The sequence below is a fragment of the Sebastes fasciatus genome, chromosome 4 (assembly GCF_043250625.1).
Source record: "Sebastes fasciatus isolate fSebFas1 chromosome 4, fSebFas1.pri, whole genome shotgun sequence".
Classification (NCBI taxonomy): Eukaryota; Metazoa; Chordata; class Actinopteri; order Perciformes; family Sebastidae; genus Sebastes; species Sebastes fasciatus.
In genome coordinates, this window is record NC_133798.1 from 35,037,336 (window position 1) to 35,057,683 (window position 20,348).

At 39.5% G+C, this 20,348-nt stretch overlaps 1 protein-coding gene across 1 annotated transcript; it reads right to left on the minus strand.

Moving 5' to 3' along the window:
• On the minus strand, positions 1-17,297 carry oaz2a (ornithine decarboxylase antizyme 2a). The gene is given in 6 exon segments (XM_074633888.1): positions 1-2,321; positions 3,891-3,976; positions 4,601-4,773; positions 7,778-7,858; positions 7,860-7,926; positions 17,074-17,297. Coding segments are annotated over 6 exon segments (648 nt in total). The 5' UTR covers positions 17,184-17,297; the 3' UTR covers positions 1-2,190.
• Positions 17,298-20,348: the final 3,051 nt, after the last annotated feature.

The window sequence follows — 20,348 nt, forward strand, 5'->3', positions numbered from 1 at the left end:
TTAAGATAACAACTTTTATTGTTTTTCCCCCTCAAGACAAAAATTCCAGAGTATACAAGTGTGGATTGTCATCGAACGGTTGCTAACTAGGTCACTGAGAACAAAAAAACAAAAATCCCTAAACTATCACGATAAACATTTGAGAAATATACATACATAAAAATATACCTCTGAGAAAATTCATATATTGACATTTTCCTAACAGCTCGTAGTCAGGGCTCAATCAGTAGCAATGAAGACTCGTATGATCTGAACACATGCAGAAGAAGAAAGGCCCCCGCCCCGTCCCAACACCACGATGGAACAGACTAATCGTGTTTCTCTGAGGTGTTACAGGTAGTATGGCTGGCATGGGGAATGTCGGTTTATATTGCTTTACATACCATAATAGCTTTAAATCAGCTGAATTATTGAAAGGTTTCAATCGACAGCGTGTTACAGACAGAATGGATTCTTTGGCGTTTTGTTGAGAACACTAAAAACCACAAAACTAAAAATTGCATATATGATAATCTCCTGAAGTGCTCCGGTTGTACCTCTACAATTCTCCTCACATAGCACGGGTCTGAATCAGCATGGGATTAAACATATGGAAACACATTCCTCACTAAGACTCAAGAGTAAAAAATATTAACATTGCACTCTCCTCTTTAGGCACAAAGAAGCCTCGTTTCAATCGAGCTTTCAACTGGTGATCCTATGGGGCTGAACGAAGCTTCACTATAGCCGCAGTTTGTGCCTACAATGATCTTAAATTGTATTGTTTTATATTGTTATACAAAATAAAGTGTTGACTTGATGTCATTTCAGCACGTTCTCATTCCCGGGGCGTCAAATATCGATGCTTTGTCACGGCCGTGGGGTCTGACAAAGCGTCAGTATGTGACGAGTTGGGATGAGAACGTGTCGGTCATTTCACACTTTCGCTACCTGGATATGAAAGTTAGCCGCACCTTGAAAATAAGTGTTTTTTCAGCCAGATTGTTAGAAGAGTCTTCTGGAAACACATTCAGAACAACAATAAGTGCTGTTAAACAACCTTCTAGAGGCTTCGCTCTGCGACCTAGACGTAGTTAAAATACAGACGAGGCACAAACTGGGGCTGAAGCTTCACCAGATTCAAACATTATGTGAACATTTTAATGCTAAGTTAACAGTAAGTGGGGCTTCTCTTTAAACCTGACCATCTTACACCAACATTTATTCAGCTTATGATCTCTGAAAACAAAAAAATCAAGCGTTTGTTTCTGACGTGCAAAGCGAACCAACAGTGAGGCCGTCCTCTCCTGCTCCTCAGTGACTCACACGTCAACTTGACAGGTTGATTATTGCGCAATGAAGAAGAAGAAGAAGGAGGAGGAGAGGCAGTGTTTACCACAGTGAGCTGGCAGCTATCCTGTTGCGACATTCAACATTCAGGCTGCTTCTCAGCTTCGACACGCCCGGACTGACTAACAGGGTATTTCCACATTTGTGGCTCGAGTGTTTTGGGCAGATGACCTAAAAAACAAAACTCAGAGTGATTGACGTGCGCTGGAATGATGCCTTAACATATACAGGAAGTACTGTATCAGGAAGTGTAAAGAAATGCTTACATGTACTGTTAAATGTAACAGATCAGGCTTTCACCCATCTATATTATGAAGCAAAACTACATTTTATTGACCATACCAAACCCATAATTCCCTCTTTTTACCACAACCAAACACAGTTTGCATGATATTATAGAGCACACAAAGACAAACCAAAGTCTCTTTTTTTATAAAAAGGTCGAAGCGGTCAGGAGAGATATGCTGAATTTTAATGTAAAACACCACCTTCTCCTGAATGTCAAACTGTTGTTTGTCTTGTTGATGGCAGCACAAACAAATAATGTGGCCAAGAGAGGAACCGCAAAGCAGGAAAAAAGAAATCCCAAGATGCACGTGATGGCTTAGTTCAAGCTACGCCGCTCCGTTTATCCAATCTGAAGATATCCTCGTGGAAGGGAAAGGAGGGAGACGGGAATCCCACCACTCCTATAAGTCTATAAAAAAAGGTGACACCTCCCAGTCAGTGATGAAGGATTATTTTGGTGGGGGGGGTTTGTGTCGGAGCAAGAGCCGACTGCTTGAGGGAGAAAACAGGAAGAAGGCGTGTTTTTATGGGGTGGAAGGAAGGGGGTGAGGGTGGGAGAGGGAGGTGTGGCAGTCACTCCTCGTCTGAGCTGCTGTTGTCCAGAGAGTAAACCATGAAGGCCAGATCGGGCCGGGCCGGTACCATGGGGTGGCCCGGCTTCACCATCTCAAAGCCCATGTAGTGGAACGTCTTGATGATGGACGCTAAGGGAGGAAACAAGAAGAGTGTCAGAGTTCAACTGAATGAGAAACTTCAAGTTCACTGCATGTTATTTGATTCATTACAAATTAGTTAGGGAATTAGCTGGGGCTGTCAAAGTTAACGCAAATTTGTTTTAACGGAACAAATTTCTTTAACGTCCTCTTGAAAATCTGACGGGCTGCCATCGGGCCTGACTGTTGTTCGGTCTTTGGGAGGTTGTAGCGGGACCAGTTTTAAAACTAGAGTGAAGATACTGGTCATACTAGATTGTCGCAAAGGAGGCTAAATAACGCTCCTAACTTGCACTCAATTTTAGTAAAACTGTCATGGCCATTTTCAAAGTGGTCCCTTGACCTCTGACCTCCAGATATGTGAATGAAATGTGTTCTATGGGTACCCACGAGTCTCCCCTTTACAGACATGCCCACTTTATGATAATCACATGCAGTTTGGGGCAAGTCATAGTCAAGTCAGCACACTGACACACTGACAGCTGTTGTTGCCTGTCGGGCTGCAGTTTGCCATGTTATGATTTGTGTTTTGGGCTATACAAATAAAATTGACTTGACTTGTTTGTTAATTGATTTGCAATAAGACATACATTTGGATAAAGCAGCATACACTACCCTCTCCAATGTTGATAGGAGTATTAAATACTTGACAAATCTCCCTTAAAGTTACATTTTGAACAGATAAGAAATGTGATTAATTGCGATTAAATATTTTAGTCACTTGACAGCCCTGGAAAAAATGCAAGTCTTCCCATTCATTCTGAATGGGGGGTAGTGCGTTTGGGCAGTAGCTGGCGCAGCGGGTGTCGTAAAAAAAAAATGCAACGGCCTGCGGCGGAAAAGTAAAACCAGAATCAACTTCTGGTGAAACTCAACCCAACAAAAACACAACCCCTGCGGCGAATCGTTGCAATGCCTCATCTGGTGTGAATGCAGCCTTAGACAAACAAGACACAACATGCTAAGTAGTGAGGCATAAAGGTGTTGTAGATGCGTTTTTCAACTTTAGAGAGAGGTGTTTATCCTTGCTTCCAGTTCATAGCCCCTTTCACGCAGCCTGTTCAACGCCGCCATTATTCCACCTCACCGTTGTGTATAAAAGGTACGGACATGGAATAGGGGGACAGAGTTACTCCACCACTAAGCCGGCAGCGGAGGTAGTTACAGAGCCGAATCAACGTCTGTGTAAAAGGGACAGCCGTCGTGGCGCTGTTATGTTGCTGTTGTGTTGCTATCTAGAATCATAACTGGGGCAGCATTATGCCAGCTTTGTTTGGTTCAGTGTAAACAAGTGGGGTCTTTACAGCATTACCGTGGGATCTCTGTTTAAAATGTTAGTGTACAGCAACACATCCTGAGTCCTGCTCAGTCAACAGCAAAGTTTCGCCCCGGGGGCTCATAACTGGTTAGTCCAGTCATGTACACACACTACTTTAAGAATGAAATCATTATTGACTTGTTTAAAGTAGTCCTATTTTCAATTCAATATCAAAACGTTGCGAGAAGCAAACCCCCTCCTTAAAACAGAAAACAGTATTTAAAAATAACAAGAGCTCTTACATCGATCCTCTCTGTTTTTATGGAACCACAGGAACACATAGTTAACTTTGATTTTCTCCTCCGCAAACTCCAGCAGAGCAGTTAGCCTGAGGATGAACACAGAGCGAGAGAGAGAGAGAGAGAGAGAGAGAGAGACAGTGAGTGGCGATGACACACATAGAAGTTGTTTTTCTATTTTTTCTCTTTACATAAGAGCGGCAACTTTACATAATGATGCAGTGGCAGCTGCAAAGCAGGCTGCTCAAAAGACTGGCTCTGTGTCCTCAGCGGGCAAGGTTACTCTGCTCTGGCATCGATTACAGTGAAACACAAAGCCAGGCAATGAAAACAGAAACTTATTAGCATCCATTTTTCATTTGAGACACACTGATCGCCTTAAAACTGGATGATAACAGCCTCTCGTGTACAATTTAGACCCATATGGTGTGCAGACCTCCACTAAATAGCTCTGTTAGACAGGACCTGACAGGGTTATATTTCTATTTTAACAAAGCTCACTTGTGATATCTTGCACTCAAGAGCAACTTTTCAAACCTAAAGAGGGCGGAGTAATCATTTAAAAAAGGTACCCTGTAGAGACTGCATAGTAAATACATTCTACACCAGTTACAATAAAAGCAGTCCTTTTACCATTTAGTGTCTTTAGTGTCAGGAAAACACAGCAGGGAGCTTCATGTGTTATAAGTTAGGGGTCTTAAACACATCCTTACCCCTCTTTGCTCCCCTCCACCAGCGGCCCTGCAGGGATCTCCAGGAAGAGGCTGTCTCCTGATAGAGCTGTATCCCAGAAGGCCGAGCGGCGCTCATTCAGCTGGTAGTGGAAGCGGAGAAAAGAGGGATTTCCACTTGCTGGAGCGGCCTGCGTCACCGTCAACTTCTCATCCTGGATGATTACAGAGAGGACAGAGAAGAAAGAAACATTTAGTTTAAGATTCACTTTAAAACTGGAGAGTTTTGGCTGAAGCAAGCGAGGGTCTAGAGACAAAGACCCTAAAGAAGCTTTCACAAGCCAACATTTAGTCCGTTTTATTCAAACTCTGGAGCGGTTTGTTTGGGCAGTTGTGATTGCAGTAATCCTACTCCGGTGCGGACGAAAACAACCGGTCCAAAACCGTTTGCGAGAGGTGGTCTCGGCATTTGTTGAGATGGACACAGGTAAACGACAGGTTAACATAAGTGGGAAAGGACTGATGTGGACTTCTGTAGAAGTCCGATGTTTGCTTGACATCTGGACTGAAGAAAACATACCATGCTAAATAAAGTCCACAAAAATAGAGACATTTGTGAAGTCATTCGAGTTAAACTGGAGGAGAAGGGATTCATGCTCGCAGTAGATCAGTGCCGAGTTAAAGGGAAAAAACTTTGACAGCAAATTATCAGTCTGTGATTCTCTGCATAGAAGTGGCAGCTCTTGAGACGAAAAAGATCAATTCGCTCCTTCGTACACGCCCGTCGGCAAATAGTTTTTTTCGTTTGGTCCGATTTAATTTGTGCGCTGTGAAACAAACCAAAAGGATCGATTTCACTCTGATTCGGTCTGACCAACAGACTATGGCTTGTGAAAGCGCCCTTAAAGACCCAATCTAGAATTTGACAATATAAATGTGAGCTGTAGTCACAGACACACTGGAAAAGTTCTAATTATGAATGAATGTTCTGCATTTTCTCAACTGATCACAACTCATGACACAGACATGTTTCACCCTTCTACATCATCAGAAAACATAATAATATAGACTTAATTGTTGTAACCCAACTTGGGAGTGATGGCAGGTTAAAAATGTATAGTGTTTACATTTGAATCAGAGATTGTAGCTTGTTGTTACCCACTACACCACTGGCTAGGGCTGCACGATTATGGTCAAAATGCTAATCACGATTATTCATTGGTTTTAAGGACACAATATTTTTACTGCACTTTCACATTTAAATAAGCAGAGCACTGTTTTCACTTCCTGCTGTACAAAGTACACATCTTTGCATCAAAACAAGACTTTATTCACAGTGCATCTCCTGGAAGCAAAATAAAAATGCACCAAAACTTTTTACCCAAAATTAAATCAACAGAGCGCTGCTTTCACTTCCATGTTGTGCTTATAAGTTTCTTCTTCACCTGAATTCAGTGCAGTTTCGTTTCGCCCCGTATGCTCTTGGTTATCACTATGCTACTCTGGACTGCAGCCGCAACATTCAGAACAGTTTTTAAAGTATGGTTGTTCCTCGTCACATGACATGCCACTTTTGGAACGCATTGCTGCATTCCAAAAGTTGAGCGCCTGCTGGCATCTACATTGACAACAGTGGATTTGAGGGCACAAAAAATGCGTCACATGAACGGCCCCTTAGACGTCAATATCGCAGTCTTCATTTAATTGTGGGACGCCAAAATCATTATCAGGATAAACATTCGATTAATTGTGCAGCTCTACCACTGGACTCTTTAAACTTTAAAAATTAGATGACAAAGACTAAAATATTGGGTATGAAGACAGCAGCTCCGAGAGCAGCAGTCAAAGAGGAAGTGGTTGGGTCGTGTGGGTATCTTGAAGAAGCAGCACTGAGTATCGTGTCAGCAGCAGACGAGTCTTGTGCTCTAACTGATATGTGGTCAAACCACTTCTGGCTTTAATAACTCACTGAGATACTGGTCTTCAGATATTTATTCAGGCTTATGATTTTGTATTGATAGCATGTGACTGATTAGCACGAGTTCCGTGTCAAAAGAAGAAAACGTTTATTCAGTGATGTCCACAAGTTAAATGTGTATCCTGTTCGTTTGGTTCATTATTTATCCCTGCAGCAGTTCTTGCAGTGTTTGCTAATATACTGCAAATATTTGGATCTGATATCTTGAATACTGAGCAGCGTTGTAGACTAAGTCACTCTGGATGAAATGTCATGTAAATGTGTGTTAATGCTGGAAAAGACGAGACAATCAAGTTATACTGCGTACTGCATACATGCATGGGCCTAAAAGTACAAAAGTCTGAATGTATGAAAGAGTTTGTGCCAGATCTGATAAACCAGTAACGTTAGAAAGGGTTTTCTTTTTTGCTCGCTGAGGACGTGAATATGACAGTTGTGACTGATCTGTCTGATCCTAAATCTCTAATCCCCGGGGACAGGGTCAGTCACATGTCTGGGGTACAATTTGAAATGCGTGCACACACTCAAACACACACACAGTAGCGAGGACAAAGCAGTGTGTGTGTGTGTAGAGGTTATTACGCAATATATTTTTCTGTTAAATATCTGTACTATTTTACTTTCTGAAGTCTATGTGAATAAACTCATTACTCTATATTACAATATCTGAGCCCACCAAGAGAAAACTAGGTGAATGAATGAATTCATGCATTAAATCCACTGCAGGTGCAGATGACGAGCTGGAGACAGATTAAAGGATATTTAAGCTTAAAAAAAAGTGACTTTGCAAAATGAGGGTACAACTCATTAGCAGCGTGTTCCTGTGTTTAGTTAGAGTGGTCCCTGAGGGATGAAGCGCTTAACACAATTAGTACCTTAAGTGCTCACAGCGAATAAGAACAACGCGTGCCGACTTTCCCCCCCCCATCAAACCATTTAGTGCTTAGAAAATGTATTTAATGTCAAATAATCTGGGACAAAGACTTGTATCATTTTACTCTCTTTTAATAATGAGTTCAACCAGTGTTTTTGCTCTTTATCACAACAGTTAATGTGACAATTATGGGCCTGACATTTGATTGTAATCTCGCCCACCAAAACATCACTTCAACTCGGTGTGATGTACTTCCCCACTGTTTTATAAGCAGCACTTTGTATAATGGGTTCAGATGTTGGTTGGGTATAGGTGTTTGTCACATATACAGCTCTCTGTGTAGTTGCATGAAGTCGAGGACGGTCACCTTATGTAGTAGCACGCCGAGAGAGTGATCCCTGACCGTCCCTCGCCCACTCGGGATCTTCAGTTGTGGGTGAGGGGCATCAGGAACACCACAGAGGCCCTGGAGACTGAGGGATGGAGCTGGGCAACCGGGACCCCGATAACCAGGAACTGAAAGGAGAGAAAGAGGAACTGGTTAGAATTTCATCGTCTGTCTTGTACTTGTTCTAAAAAATTTAATAAAAAATATCCTTCCACACACACAGCCTCTCTTTTGCAACACTTTACCGGTGCAACATCACTTCTTAGTAATGCCGATTGCAATGATGACAGTGGTGACAACGCTGGCAAGATAAATGATTATGTTTATGTGGGAAAAAAAAGAACTCCTATGAACTAACACATTAAAATCTCCACAATTCACTTCACTTCTTTAGAGCTATACTGGGAGGCAAATGGATACCACTTATCTTATTGCAATATTCAATTAAAAGTAAGATAAAGTTAATGTTTTTTTCTACTGCTGTTTTATAAAGGCTTAACAGTGACTGTGCGTTTCCTAAGAAGCTTTTCATTTCAATGAAAGATACTAAACTACCAGCTACAAGCTTGCCAAACTAAACTGTACGGACACTGTTGGTGTTGGCTGCTTCCATAGCCGTTTAGGAGTCCATCCAGTGTTTCAAGATTAGATCAGAGTCACTGACCAGAAGAAGAAGTGACCTGTCCAGGCTAATTTCTCCTTCACTTGAAATTCTTATAAAACAGTTGGTGAAGGAAACAATTCGTGAACATAAAACCCTGGCGCCTTCGTTTCAGCAGTATCAGGACATGTAAACCTTTATTAAAAAGGTGCCCTGTTGTTACGAATGGATCCCTCACAATTCACAATCCCGTTTCACCCTATTCTGATGATCGTCAGTTGGCAGTTGTAACACCAACAAACATGGCAAAGCACCAACAAAAAGAGGGGAAGAAGACAAGGGAACTTACATGGATGCAAACAATGCACAATATATTTTTAACGGTTTTGCAAATGTTTATATGAGGAAGGAAATGTACTTGAGATATTTGTTAGACCTCATGGCTTTTTGAAACACATGATGAGTAATCCTGCTCTGCTACTGATGTAAACCTCTCAGCTTGTTGCCTCACTCACACGGCCCCATTTTAACTTCATTAAGCACGTCCCTGTAATTAGCACCGAAATAAGGCACCTGAGGTAACATGCCAGAGGGATTGAGGCTTGTTTGTTTGATCTCTTAATGTGATTTGCAGGTAGGGATGTCAAAATACCAGAAATTTTGTAGTCGATACCAAAACCAGTGAAAATAAACGATTCGATACAAATTCGATATCAAGGTTAAAAAAAAAAGTAAAACAATTAATCCCATGTACTTCAACATACATTCCTTTATTACCGTTTGCATGTGCAGCTTGCTCATAAACTTTCTGTCTAAACAATGCCACCGCTGAATATCGTTTCATTTTAGAACTAGATCGCCTAGTTTAACAGCTTGGTTCAAGTTTCGTGAGCCGAATGCGTCACTGGACGACTGCTTCTCCCGCTTTCCATAGGAAAGTGACAGACTTTTGCGTTTATAGGGCTGGCCCTCAGCGGTCGGGCCAAAAATAGTCAGGGATTAAGGTACTGTAGAAAAACAAGTACCGTCACATTTTCAGAATTTTGGCATCGAATTGGTACCGTTAGACTTTAATCCTGGGAACCATATTGTATTGTTTGCCTCAAACAGAGGAATGTGCCAAACAAGTTTCTAATCAGAAGAAGTATCACACTGATGGGAACACAGTGGTCTTAAACATGAGACTCAGTGGTCCAGTTAGTCCAGTCTGGTTGGTTATATATAGATTTTGGCATATTTCGCCAACCATGTGACCACAATTCAAACCATAATACATAAACAAAGAACAAAGCCAACAAGCATGTGATGTGATGTGGGCAAACTCTCCTCCGAAAATCAGGCTGATTGTTTAAGGCGAGCCTACGACAGACAGAATTAAAGCTTAATGATTTATAACTGCATTCAAAGAGTTCCTGACAGGTTGTGCATGTGGTGGAAGGCATGTTTCATAAACAAGCACATGATCTGTAAACACCTCTGCAAATAGCTTGAGAGGCTTTCGGGAACACCCATCTCTGGCGTTTTGAGTTACAGTTGTGCATCTCAAACCAGACATGATGGCAGTCGGCCAACGCTGCCAGACGGGCCTCGACATGAGGGCTAGGGATTCTCATGTTGTCTCTGGCCTTTTGGATTGGCAAATATCTTCCCCTGCCCGCCTCAGTTTTGTCCCAGACAGATTCTTACACCTTTATTTGAACCTGGCACAACCTGTTTGTGAGTGAATATTGATATGACCGAGTCGTGCCACAGTAAAACATCCGATCGCAAAGGGAGGAGCTGTGCAGCCAGTTTCCCTGCAGACCAGACAGGTAACCCGGACAACCTGATCTGCAGTACGAGCCAAGAGAGTGAGCAATGGAAAACAAAGCCCATTATGCCTGGCCTTTTCACTTTGCAGAGGCAACTTCTGCACGCACACTTTCCCTGTCTCATCACTACTTGGTTCTTAACTATGCAGAGACAACATATGAACTAAAAACGTAATGTAGAAATAATTCCTGTCCTGCTTTTTCAGTGTTTTCTGAAGTTTTGTAGCCCAACCGATCAGTTGATTGAGTTGCAGCAACAACAATAGAAACACTCAATTACTTAGTTACTTAATTAAGTAATAATCCTGCATTCAAAATTAAAAGTATTATCAACAAAATGTACTCATTATGCAGCAGAATGGCTCCTGTCTATGTCACAATAATATGACACTGTATTATTACAAATGCATGAACTTGTAAGCAGCATTGTAATTTTAATTACAGTAACCAGTAGTAACCAGTGCGCAACTCCGGGGTCTGAGAAGTGAAGCCAATGAGGAAGTGTCTTAAACTTGCATTCTTTCTAACAGCCAGCAGGGGGCGACTCCTCTGGTTGCAAAAAGAAGTCTGATTGTATAGAAGTCTATGAGAAAATGAGCCTACTTCTCACTGGATTTATTACCTCAGTAAACATTGTAAACATGAGTTTATTGTCTCAATCATAGTTTCAAGTTTTCTTCAATACAGCATGATGTTCATTTAGTAAATTATGGTCCCATTTAGAGTTAAATAGACCATAAAGCAGGGGATGCTTTAGGGCGTGGCCACCTTGTGATTGACAGGTTGCTACCACGGCGTTGTCCGGTCTGGGAGTTGTCCGTGTTTTCATCTTACAACTTTAACCCTTTCACAGTGTGTTTTCCATTCATCAAAGTTAATTATAACCTTTTTGGTCGCCTAAAAATGTCTTATTCAGCGTTCGGTTGTACTTAGCTCCACCCTCTCGTGTCACTTCTGGTTGCAAATAACCAAGATGACGACGGCCAAAATGCCAAACTCGAGTCTTCAAAACGGCAGTCCACAAACCAATGGGTGATGTCACGGTGACTACGTCCACTTCTTATATACAGTCTATGAAAGTAACCAGTAACTATAGTTGTAGTGGAGTAAAAAGCACATATAGTAAATATTTCTCTCTATGCAGTGGCTTAGACGTAGCAATACAAATAATTAAAGTGCAAGTAACTTAAAAACTGTACTTTCATACAGTACTTGAGTAAATGTACTTACGTACTCCACTACGGACTGTAAACACACAAGAAAAACTAAAACTAAAATAGATGAATGTAAGGTTGCAGGTATACCTTAAAATCTACCTCAATCTCTTCTAAAAAACAGTTTAGACTGCAAAGAGTTTCTCTTCATTTATTCCAGAGAAACAAAAGTGATGCAGACTGTATCGTGGAGGACAGGTACTGTAGGACACAGATGGAAGAAGAGATTAGCACGCTTGCCAAGATGTCAAGACCTGCTTCTCTTTTTCCATCTTCCCTTCCAGAAACCGACAGAGGAGCCTGCCCTTGATGGAAATGCCAGCTTGTTTTGAAAGGCGACACTTTCGTCTTCTGACATTTCAGCCACTCCCCCCCCCTCGTGCCCCATGATGCCACTCCAGCTGGAGAGCTGCAGACTTTAGCCCCCCTAATAGGTCACAAGGTCACCCTAAAAACAGAATATGGGTTACGGTTTTTAAAAGAAGGTCGACTTGATGGGTGACACAGACTGTACCACTATTAAGGCCCAGCACACTCACAAGCCTGGACTGTATTAATATGCTGGTGAGGATTTAATCATCCGTGTGTTACAGTGAGACTCGATGCCAAGTGCGTCATCGTCCGATTCTGCCGGGAGGGGTGAGGGCATGTGTTTGCAAGAGGAACTTTTTTTTTTATTTTTTAAGGATGAATGCTTCCTTTGCCAGTTTGCTCTTCCTGAGCTGTGAGTTGTTTTGAGAACTGGTTCAGGTGAATTGTTTGAGGGGATGAACAGCCGGAGTTGGCCGACTGCTGCGGCAGAGTTTAGCCAATGGCCAAGAAACACAACTCAACCAAAACAGGAAGCGCTCTGGCAGGTCCTCCGAGAAGACCAAAACGCACCAAACCAACTTCTAACACTATAATTACCAGCTTAGTAATGGAAAAACACTCAATTTACACCCAGATTGTCAACATGAACAAGCTTGTTAGCCCCAAAAACAGTTTAGGTTGGAGACAACACAATGCTGTATGCAAGGAAGTAAACACGGTAGAGTTCTCAGACCCTCTCCGACCCCTGGAAGTCTGACAGAGCAGCGCGTCGGAAAAGATGTCGAGACAGAAACAGGAAAGGCACACATGCCCCGAGTGTGGATGGACGTATCCCTGTCAAAACACGTTGCACTGACCTCTGGAAACCAAAACTGTTGCTGTGCTCAGCTGGCCAGACACACAGAAGACAACAAACACAACCAAACTAGTCTAAATAACCAGAACAGTGAGGGGTAGGACGGGGACGATACACCTATCTCCCGATTCGATACTATCACAATACTTGGGTGCCGATTCGATATGTATTGCGATTTTACAAGTATTGAGATTAAATTTTACGATTTATTGCGATTTTTAACTTTTTTAACACTAGACCATGGGGCCAACTTTTACTTTGGAAAATATCTAAATTGATACATCAAAAGTGTTTGATTTTCAGCATGTATGTAGTCAGAGATGTCCTGAAGTCAAATCAGGAAAAGCAAAAATATCAGTCATTGTCAGGCATTATTTAGAAAAACATTTTCAGTTTGTGAAATCCAGCACCCGCATCGGTGTAATTCAGCACAGGCTTTGTCAGTACAGGCACAGTAAGCCTGTGGCAAAAAGTTATAACTGCCGAATGAGCATAACAATTTCATAATTTCACCGTCATATTAACGCAGCATTTGAGCCTGCATGTCTAACGCAGTTTGTGAAAACATTAGCTTTGGCAGGAAACAACATTACCAATGTATTTAGCCAGCAGCAAAGAGGGTGTGCCTGGCACGAAACTATCTGTGGTGGCATTTGTGCGTAGGGTGGTGCGCCACATTAAACGCCTGCCATACTGTATTTCAGCTTAATCAAAAACACCTGGAGAGAAACTGAAAACAACAACCTTGGTTTTCATCGTTTGTGTTCGTTTCAGAATAAGCAAAGCATAAGAAACAGTGCCCGCACACTGCCAGAAAATAATAAATAACTTTATTACATATTAAAAAGGTAAAGATGACAAAGATACTAATATATAATATATTTTTTTCCACTTTGTCACCTTCTGAATATGTATTAAATTGATTAGAGGTGACCAATCACTGGTTTCAGCTTCTCTAAATTGAATATCGCTGGTAGGGCTACAACTAATGATTTGCCTACCACTTATTGTCTTGATTGATAGATTAATGGTTTGGTCAATAACATTTCAGGAAATAGTGATAAATGTCCATCACGGAAAAAAAATCACTTCACCTATAAAGAATCATTAGTTGCAACTCTAAAATTGTTCCTTTTCCGCATGTAAAGAGCCTCTTCAAGTTTTTCGTACAGTGTGCAAACACCAGTACAATGTGTTCATTTCAAACCCGTCTGCAACTCATTACTCAATTGTAGATGCATGTTAAAGGACTTGGCCTCGCCTGCATCACAACCTCGCCTGTGGTCAACAATAATAGCTGAGGTTGGCATCTACAGATGTCAGCTGAAACCGGTTGGCACAGTTAATGTTTTGGTTTCGTTACGGAAAATTCAACCGCGCTCTGATCCAGATTCTTCCAGCAACCACAGCAACCACTGAACAGATCAGTCTGCCAGTCACTTAAAGGGGCACTTAGTTACACCCAGGTAGTTCAGGTTGGATAATCCAGCTGTTTCTGACTGAACGCACCCCTGAACGCCTCACAAACACACACACACACACACACACACAGATTCCATTGATGCTTGAGAAGTGAGCCAGCAGAAGAGAGGGGGTTATGCAACCAGGCTGATGTAGGCCAGTTGATGCCTTCAGCTGACATGGCTGTAGCAGTCAGAGAGCTAATATAGTCACTGCTCTGGCTCACAGCATCAATGGATCTCTCCCTCTCTGCGTGTCAGATGATAAAACCCACAGAGGACAAAAACAAGTCCTATGCCAAATCCCTATAGGACTACTATGGCGACGCAAATAGGAAGAACATCCAGTACAACAGTATACAGTAAGATGGTCACTATGCTATGATTGCACATGCACACTGTAAAGAAGGTCAAAAAAGTAAAGGTCATAATATGCCACTACATTCAGCACAGTATGTACAGTGTGTCCTGCTCAGTACGTATCTTGGTCGCAATTATTTGATAACCGGATCTTAAATATATGGTATGTGTTTATGAAAATAATAAATATCAGAAAACATATTTAAAAAATCATCAAATATTGATATCAGTATTAGTTTGAAAGATATGTTCCTTTACTCCAACAGTCCAAAACTCTTTTTAATCAGAGCTTCAACGATTAATCGATTAGTTGTCAATTATTAAATAAATCGGCAACTATTTTGATAATCGGTTTGAGTAATTTTTTAAGAATTTATTTTTTTAATTCTCTGATTCCAGCTTCTTAAAATCGGAATATTTTCTGGTTTCTTTACTCCTCTATGACAGTAAACTGAATATATTTGAGTTGTGGACAACACAAGACATTTGAGGATGTCACTGATCAACATTTTTCATAATTTTCTGACATTTTATAGACCAAACAACTAATCGAGAAATCAAGAAAATATATCGACAATGAAAATAATCATTAGTTTGAGCCCTACATTCAATTTCCAATGATAAAAACAAAACTAAAAAATCTATTTTTACTTGCATTTAAAAAGATGGACCAACTTTTTCCAGTTACTTAAATAGAATGATATGCAACTTTTCTCTATTCAACATCTTTGTAAATGGCATAAAAATTTAATCTTTGGGCCATTTTAACCTCGATTCAAATTGTCAACAGATTAAACAATAGTGAAAATAACTGTTGTCACTGTTGCAACCCTAAGTCTTACAGTATTTGAACAAACAAGAAACAACTTGCAGGTTCAAGAAACTGATACTTGAGACAAAAAGTTTCATACTTCGGATTTAAACTACAAAAAACATATCCTGGCTGGGGTTTAAAGTGTGGTCTGGAGAGCTTCGATGGCTGCAGCACCCTAAATCCACTAAAATGAGTAATAGTTCATTTCACTTCATTTTTGCACAGTCATAATATGTTACAGGATCTTTGTTGTACACTCTGAGAAAAACATGATCAAATTGCGTCTAGAGCATCTCTCTGGATATTAAAACTAAACTCATCTGCAGCACCACTCTGTATGTACACTGATAGTAAAAACAAAAACAATGAATAAAAACCATTTATGTCAGTCTGCAAACATAAAACGAGCATGTTTACAGAGCCCTCTCTGCAGTTGTGGAATGTAACTAAGTACATGTCATTTACTCAAGTACTGTACTTAATTACAATTTTGAGTTACTTGTACTTTACCTGAGTATTTCCATTTTATGCTACTTTCTACTTCTACTCTACTACATCTCAGAGGCAAATATTGTACTTTTTAGTCCACTACATTTATTTGAAAGCTTTAGTTACTTTGTCTGCAAACATAATACGAGCATGTTTACAGAGCCCTATCTGCAGTGGAGGAATGTAACTATTCAGTACATGTCATTTACTCAAGTACTGTACTTAAGTACAATTTTTAGGTACTTGTATTTTTATTTTATGCTACTTTCTACTTCTATTACATCTCAGTAGCAAATATTGTACTTCTTATTCCACTACATTTATTTTAAAGCGTTAGTCACTTTACAAATTGCGATTATTGATATAAAATCTAAGTAACTAATAGGTTAAATATATTATTATAGGTTAAGCCACCCAGCAGTATATAAAAGGCAATTAAAATGAGCCCTACCTTTACCAGCTGCAACATTAAAGTGAATAATAAATGAATTTTAATTTAATAATATAGCTAATGATTCTGAAATGGGCCATTTTAGTTTTGGTACTTTCTCTTTCAAAGGCCTTTTTTTTTATTAATTGTCAATACTGAATAGAACAATCACTATACAGGGAAAGTTCATTTTTGTTTTTCTGAACAACACATCAATCAATCATACCTGACAACAACATACACACAGACAGACACAGCTGGCCACAAAAGATGATGTGGCCACAAACTGTTTCTCAATCATGGAAACATAATAACAAATTGTAGAGAATACAACACAGGGAGAGTATCCACAATTAAGTCATGAAATAATAATAATAAGAGAAAAAATAAAAATAAAAATGTAATATATATTTACACATATACATACATACATACATACATACATACATACATATATATAAAAATTGAAAAAATAAATACATAATAATAATAATAATAATAATAATGAATAAATAAATTAAATTAAATTTAAAAGAAGAAGATACTACTACAGACTACTGCTACTACTTTTGGTACTTTAAGTAGATTTTTTATGCTTTTGTACTTTTACTTTGAATGCAGGACTTTTACTTGTAGAGACTAATTTTACACTGCAGTATTACTACTTTTACTTAAGTTAATGATCTGACCGTTGCTTCTTCCACCTCTGTCTCTATCTGTCACTGTTGTTTTCCTGTTATTCTGTGAGCTAGCTTCAGGTAAAGTCAAACTATTTTAACAAGCTAAACCTTATAAAAGATTAATAGCATCATACCAACTGAAACAAACTGAAATAACCTACTAACGTGACATGAATCTGATGAACTGACACTGAGAACAACAGTTAGTAACGTGTGTTGATGTCTGAAGAGCAGCAGCATCCTCCTACCTTTCCTCTGTGTTCAGCATGATAGCTTCGAGGAAACACGGGTCTTTAGATCCTTTTTCACAACTAAAACAATTACTATTCGATAAAAACTCGACAGAGAAGTTCACCATCCGTAAATTAAAACAAAACCTCGTTGCGGTAAAAGTATCTAGAGCTGTTTGTGTTAGAGAGTGAGGAGGTTGATGAAGGTTCAGCTCGTCGCTCAGCAGCAGCGAGTCTGCGCTCCGCAACGGCCGGAAGAGGGGTTTTATACCTGCAGCAAGGCATCATGGGTAATCCAGACTGTCTTTACAAGCTCTCAGAGGAAAGTAAACAAACAGTTAAAAACACATAATAAAAACAATAATCACAGCAGAATTAATATAATAATCGTGTTAAATGATAAGTGTACAGTACGCACTTAGTGGTAGTTTTTTATGGAGGACCATAAGAGTCACGTTGATAGTAATAGAGCATTTTATTGATTGTATTTGTTCAATAAAAATAGGCATTATTAAATGTGTTTACAAATTTATTAATCTATGAGTAAATTACAAAGTATTTTATTATTTGACATTTTAATGGGCAATAAAAAGAAGAATAATGAAAATAATTTACAAATTAAAGGGACTGTTTGTAAGATTCAGAAATGCTTGTTAACAGCGACACCTGTGGCCGTTAAGTCAACGAAAGTCATCGCTCAAAACAGTGAGGCGTCACACATCAGCTAAAACCACAATTTCACTCTATATTTCAGCTGCTTGGCAGTAATGTTAGCTGACCAGACGAAGGTCTCTCCATGAATCTCTGCTGATCCTAGTGTTGGCTTTTTCCTGCTTCAGCCTCCCGACCGCGGTCGGAGGGAACAGGGGAGACACCGGCACCCGGTCGGAGACGATAACGTTTCTCGCTGCGGAGCCCCGTCACTTCACAAGACACGGAAAACCTCTGTTGGTCTGGAGGAGCTGCAGCATTTATTGACTACTTTCTGTTAACTATCCAACATTATATAAAGTACAGAGGTGGAAAGCAACAAAGTACATTTCCTCTGTACTGTGCTTTACTTGAATATTTCCATTTTATGCTACTCCACTACATTTCAGAGGGAAATATTGTACTTTTTATCCCACTACTTTTATTTGAAAGCTTTAGTTACTCTGCACATTCAGATTAATATTACAAACTATAATCAACCAATAAATTATGATATATTATTATAATGAAAACTAGAATTGATTTCTGCTACATGTATACAAAGCTCTAAATGACCTTTCACCTCAGTACATAAAAAACATGCTAATTAGATACAAACCAACAAGAACCCCTCAGGTCCACAGACAGAGGTATTTTATGTATCCCTTATACTAACCCTGAAGCAGGAGAAGTAACCTTCTGTATTTATGTCACAGAAAGAGGTCACACACTGAACTCTTTTAAAAGTAGGTTAAAAACATTTATCTTCAAAACAGCCTGAGGCTAACTTCTTAGTGTGTGAGTGTGTGTGAACGTGTGTGTGAGTGTGTGTATGTGTGTGTCTTGTATATTCTGCACTGATTTTTTCTGAACTTGATTTCTTATTATGTCATTTTTATGTAAAGCACATTGTGCTAAATGGGCTTTACAAATAAAGTTGACTTGACTTTATAGATATTTTGTCTTGAATACAAACATTCCTTGATATTAATGTTGAATATTATAGTTCAGGATACATTTTTCTCCCAGTGATACTGTTGTTAGTATCCTTAAGTAATGTTAGATAGATTTAGTGTTTGCCCTGAAGGATTGACCTACTTCTATAGCTTTTCTCTGTAAATCAGTGCTCTGCAGGATTACCTTACTTCTGGTCTGACTGAGGTGTTTTGCATACAGACCCTCTCTCTATTTTCATTGACTTTACCAACAGCCTTTATACAGTATAAGTACAGCCTAGCCATTCTCAGAACAAACGTTGCATGCATCACACTGTAGTCTAGCCTTCAGTCCCTAAAATAAATATTTTTTCATCTTATCAGGCACTTTTTGAGCCTATATGGCAGTAAGTCCTTCCTTTTCTCTTCAAAATGTTGACTATTACTTGAAAAAGACATATTTTACCCTCTCGTCGAGTCCCTTATAGCTCAAAATTAAAGTTATGTGTCATTGGATAATGTCTTAAAATGTTGTTTGATTTCCTTACACAAGAATCACACTTAAAATCTGAATCAGAATCAGTTTTATTTGCCAAGTACATACAGTGCATACATACATGGAATTTGACTCCGGTTTTATGCATCTCTCTAAACAAAGTTACACAGAATAGAAATAACAGCTAGGAACAAGGACAACAAAGCTTAACAGATAAAGGCGAGAAATAGACAGGATTGTTTTGATGAATACATACAGTATAATAAAAAAACAATGACCAACAATAAAAAATAAAAATAAAGTAAAATAAAACAAAACAAAACAAAACAAAACAAAACAAAATAAAATAAAATAAAATAAAATAAAATAAAATAAAATAAAATAAAATAAAATAAAATAAAATAAAATAAAATAAAACATATATATATGTATATACGTCAAGTGTTCTGGAAGTTGTAAACTATATAAATAGTGCAAATGTATTGTAAGACACATCTCAAATTGATGCCTTAGGTAAATAAATGAATCAAAATACTGAGTAATTTCTCTCAGTCTCAGCTGATTTACAGCACAGTTGCCATGGTAACACAGGCAAGTCATCACATTCTCAGTACAAACAGTCACTGTCGTTGGTGTTTTTGTGACGTGATGACTTGAAAATGTCTGGTCAAAATCTGAGAAATGGCAAGTCAAATTAGAGGAAGAGAAACTTGTGTTGCAAGATGATTATGAAAAGAAAAAGGAAACACTTGCAGCCTTGATATAATCGAAAAGTATGTTTGAGTCTGATGCAATGATTGTGGCAACAAATAGTCCCATATTTCCTTCATATGTGGGGTAATGAAGGTGTTTAATCACAGTTTCAGCAGTTTTGGGGGTCTGGATTTCTGCTCCAGGGTCCTTCACTATGTTTGACCTTTGACCGCTGTGAAGAAAAACCTGTGTAGGGGTCAACGTGAACTAAGTAGGGAGAGATAAAACAAGTTTATGTCACGACTGGAAGTGACCACAGAGTCCTGCTCTTCCTCTAAAACTGTCTGTCTGTCCTTCGCAGTGGTCATCTTTTGTCCCAGACTCTGAACATAGACCCAGTTATGTAAGGAGGAATGGAAAAGAGCCCCCGGGCCAAACAGATTAGCAGATTAGTAACAAGATAGCAGCCCAGCTACTTG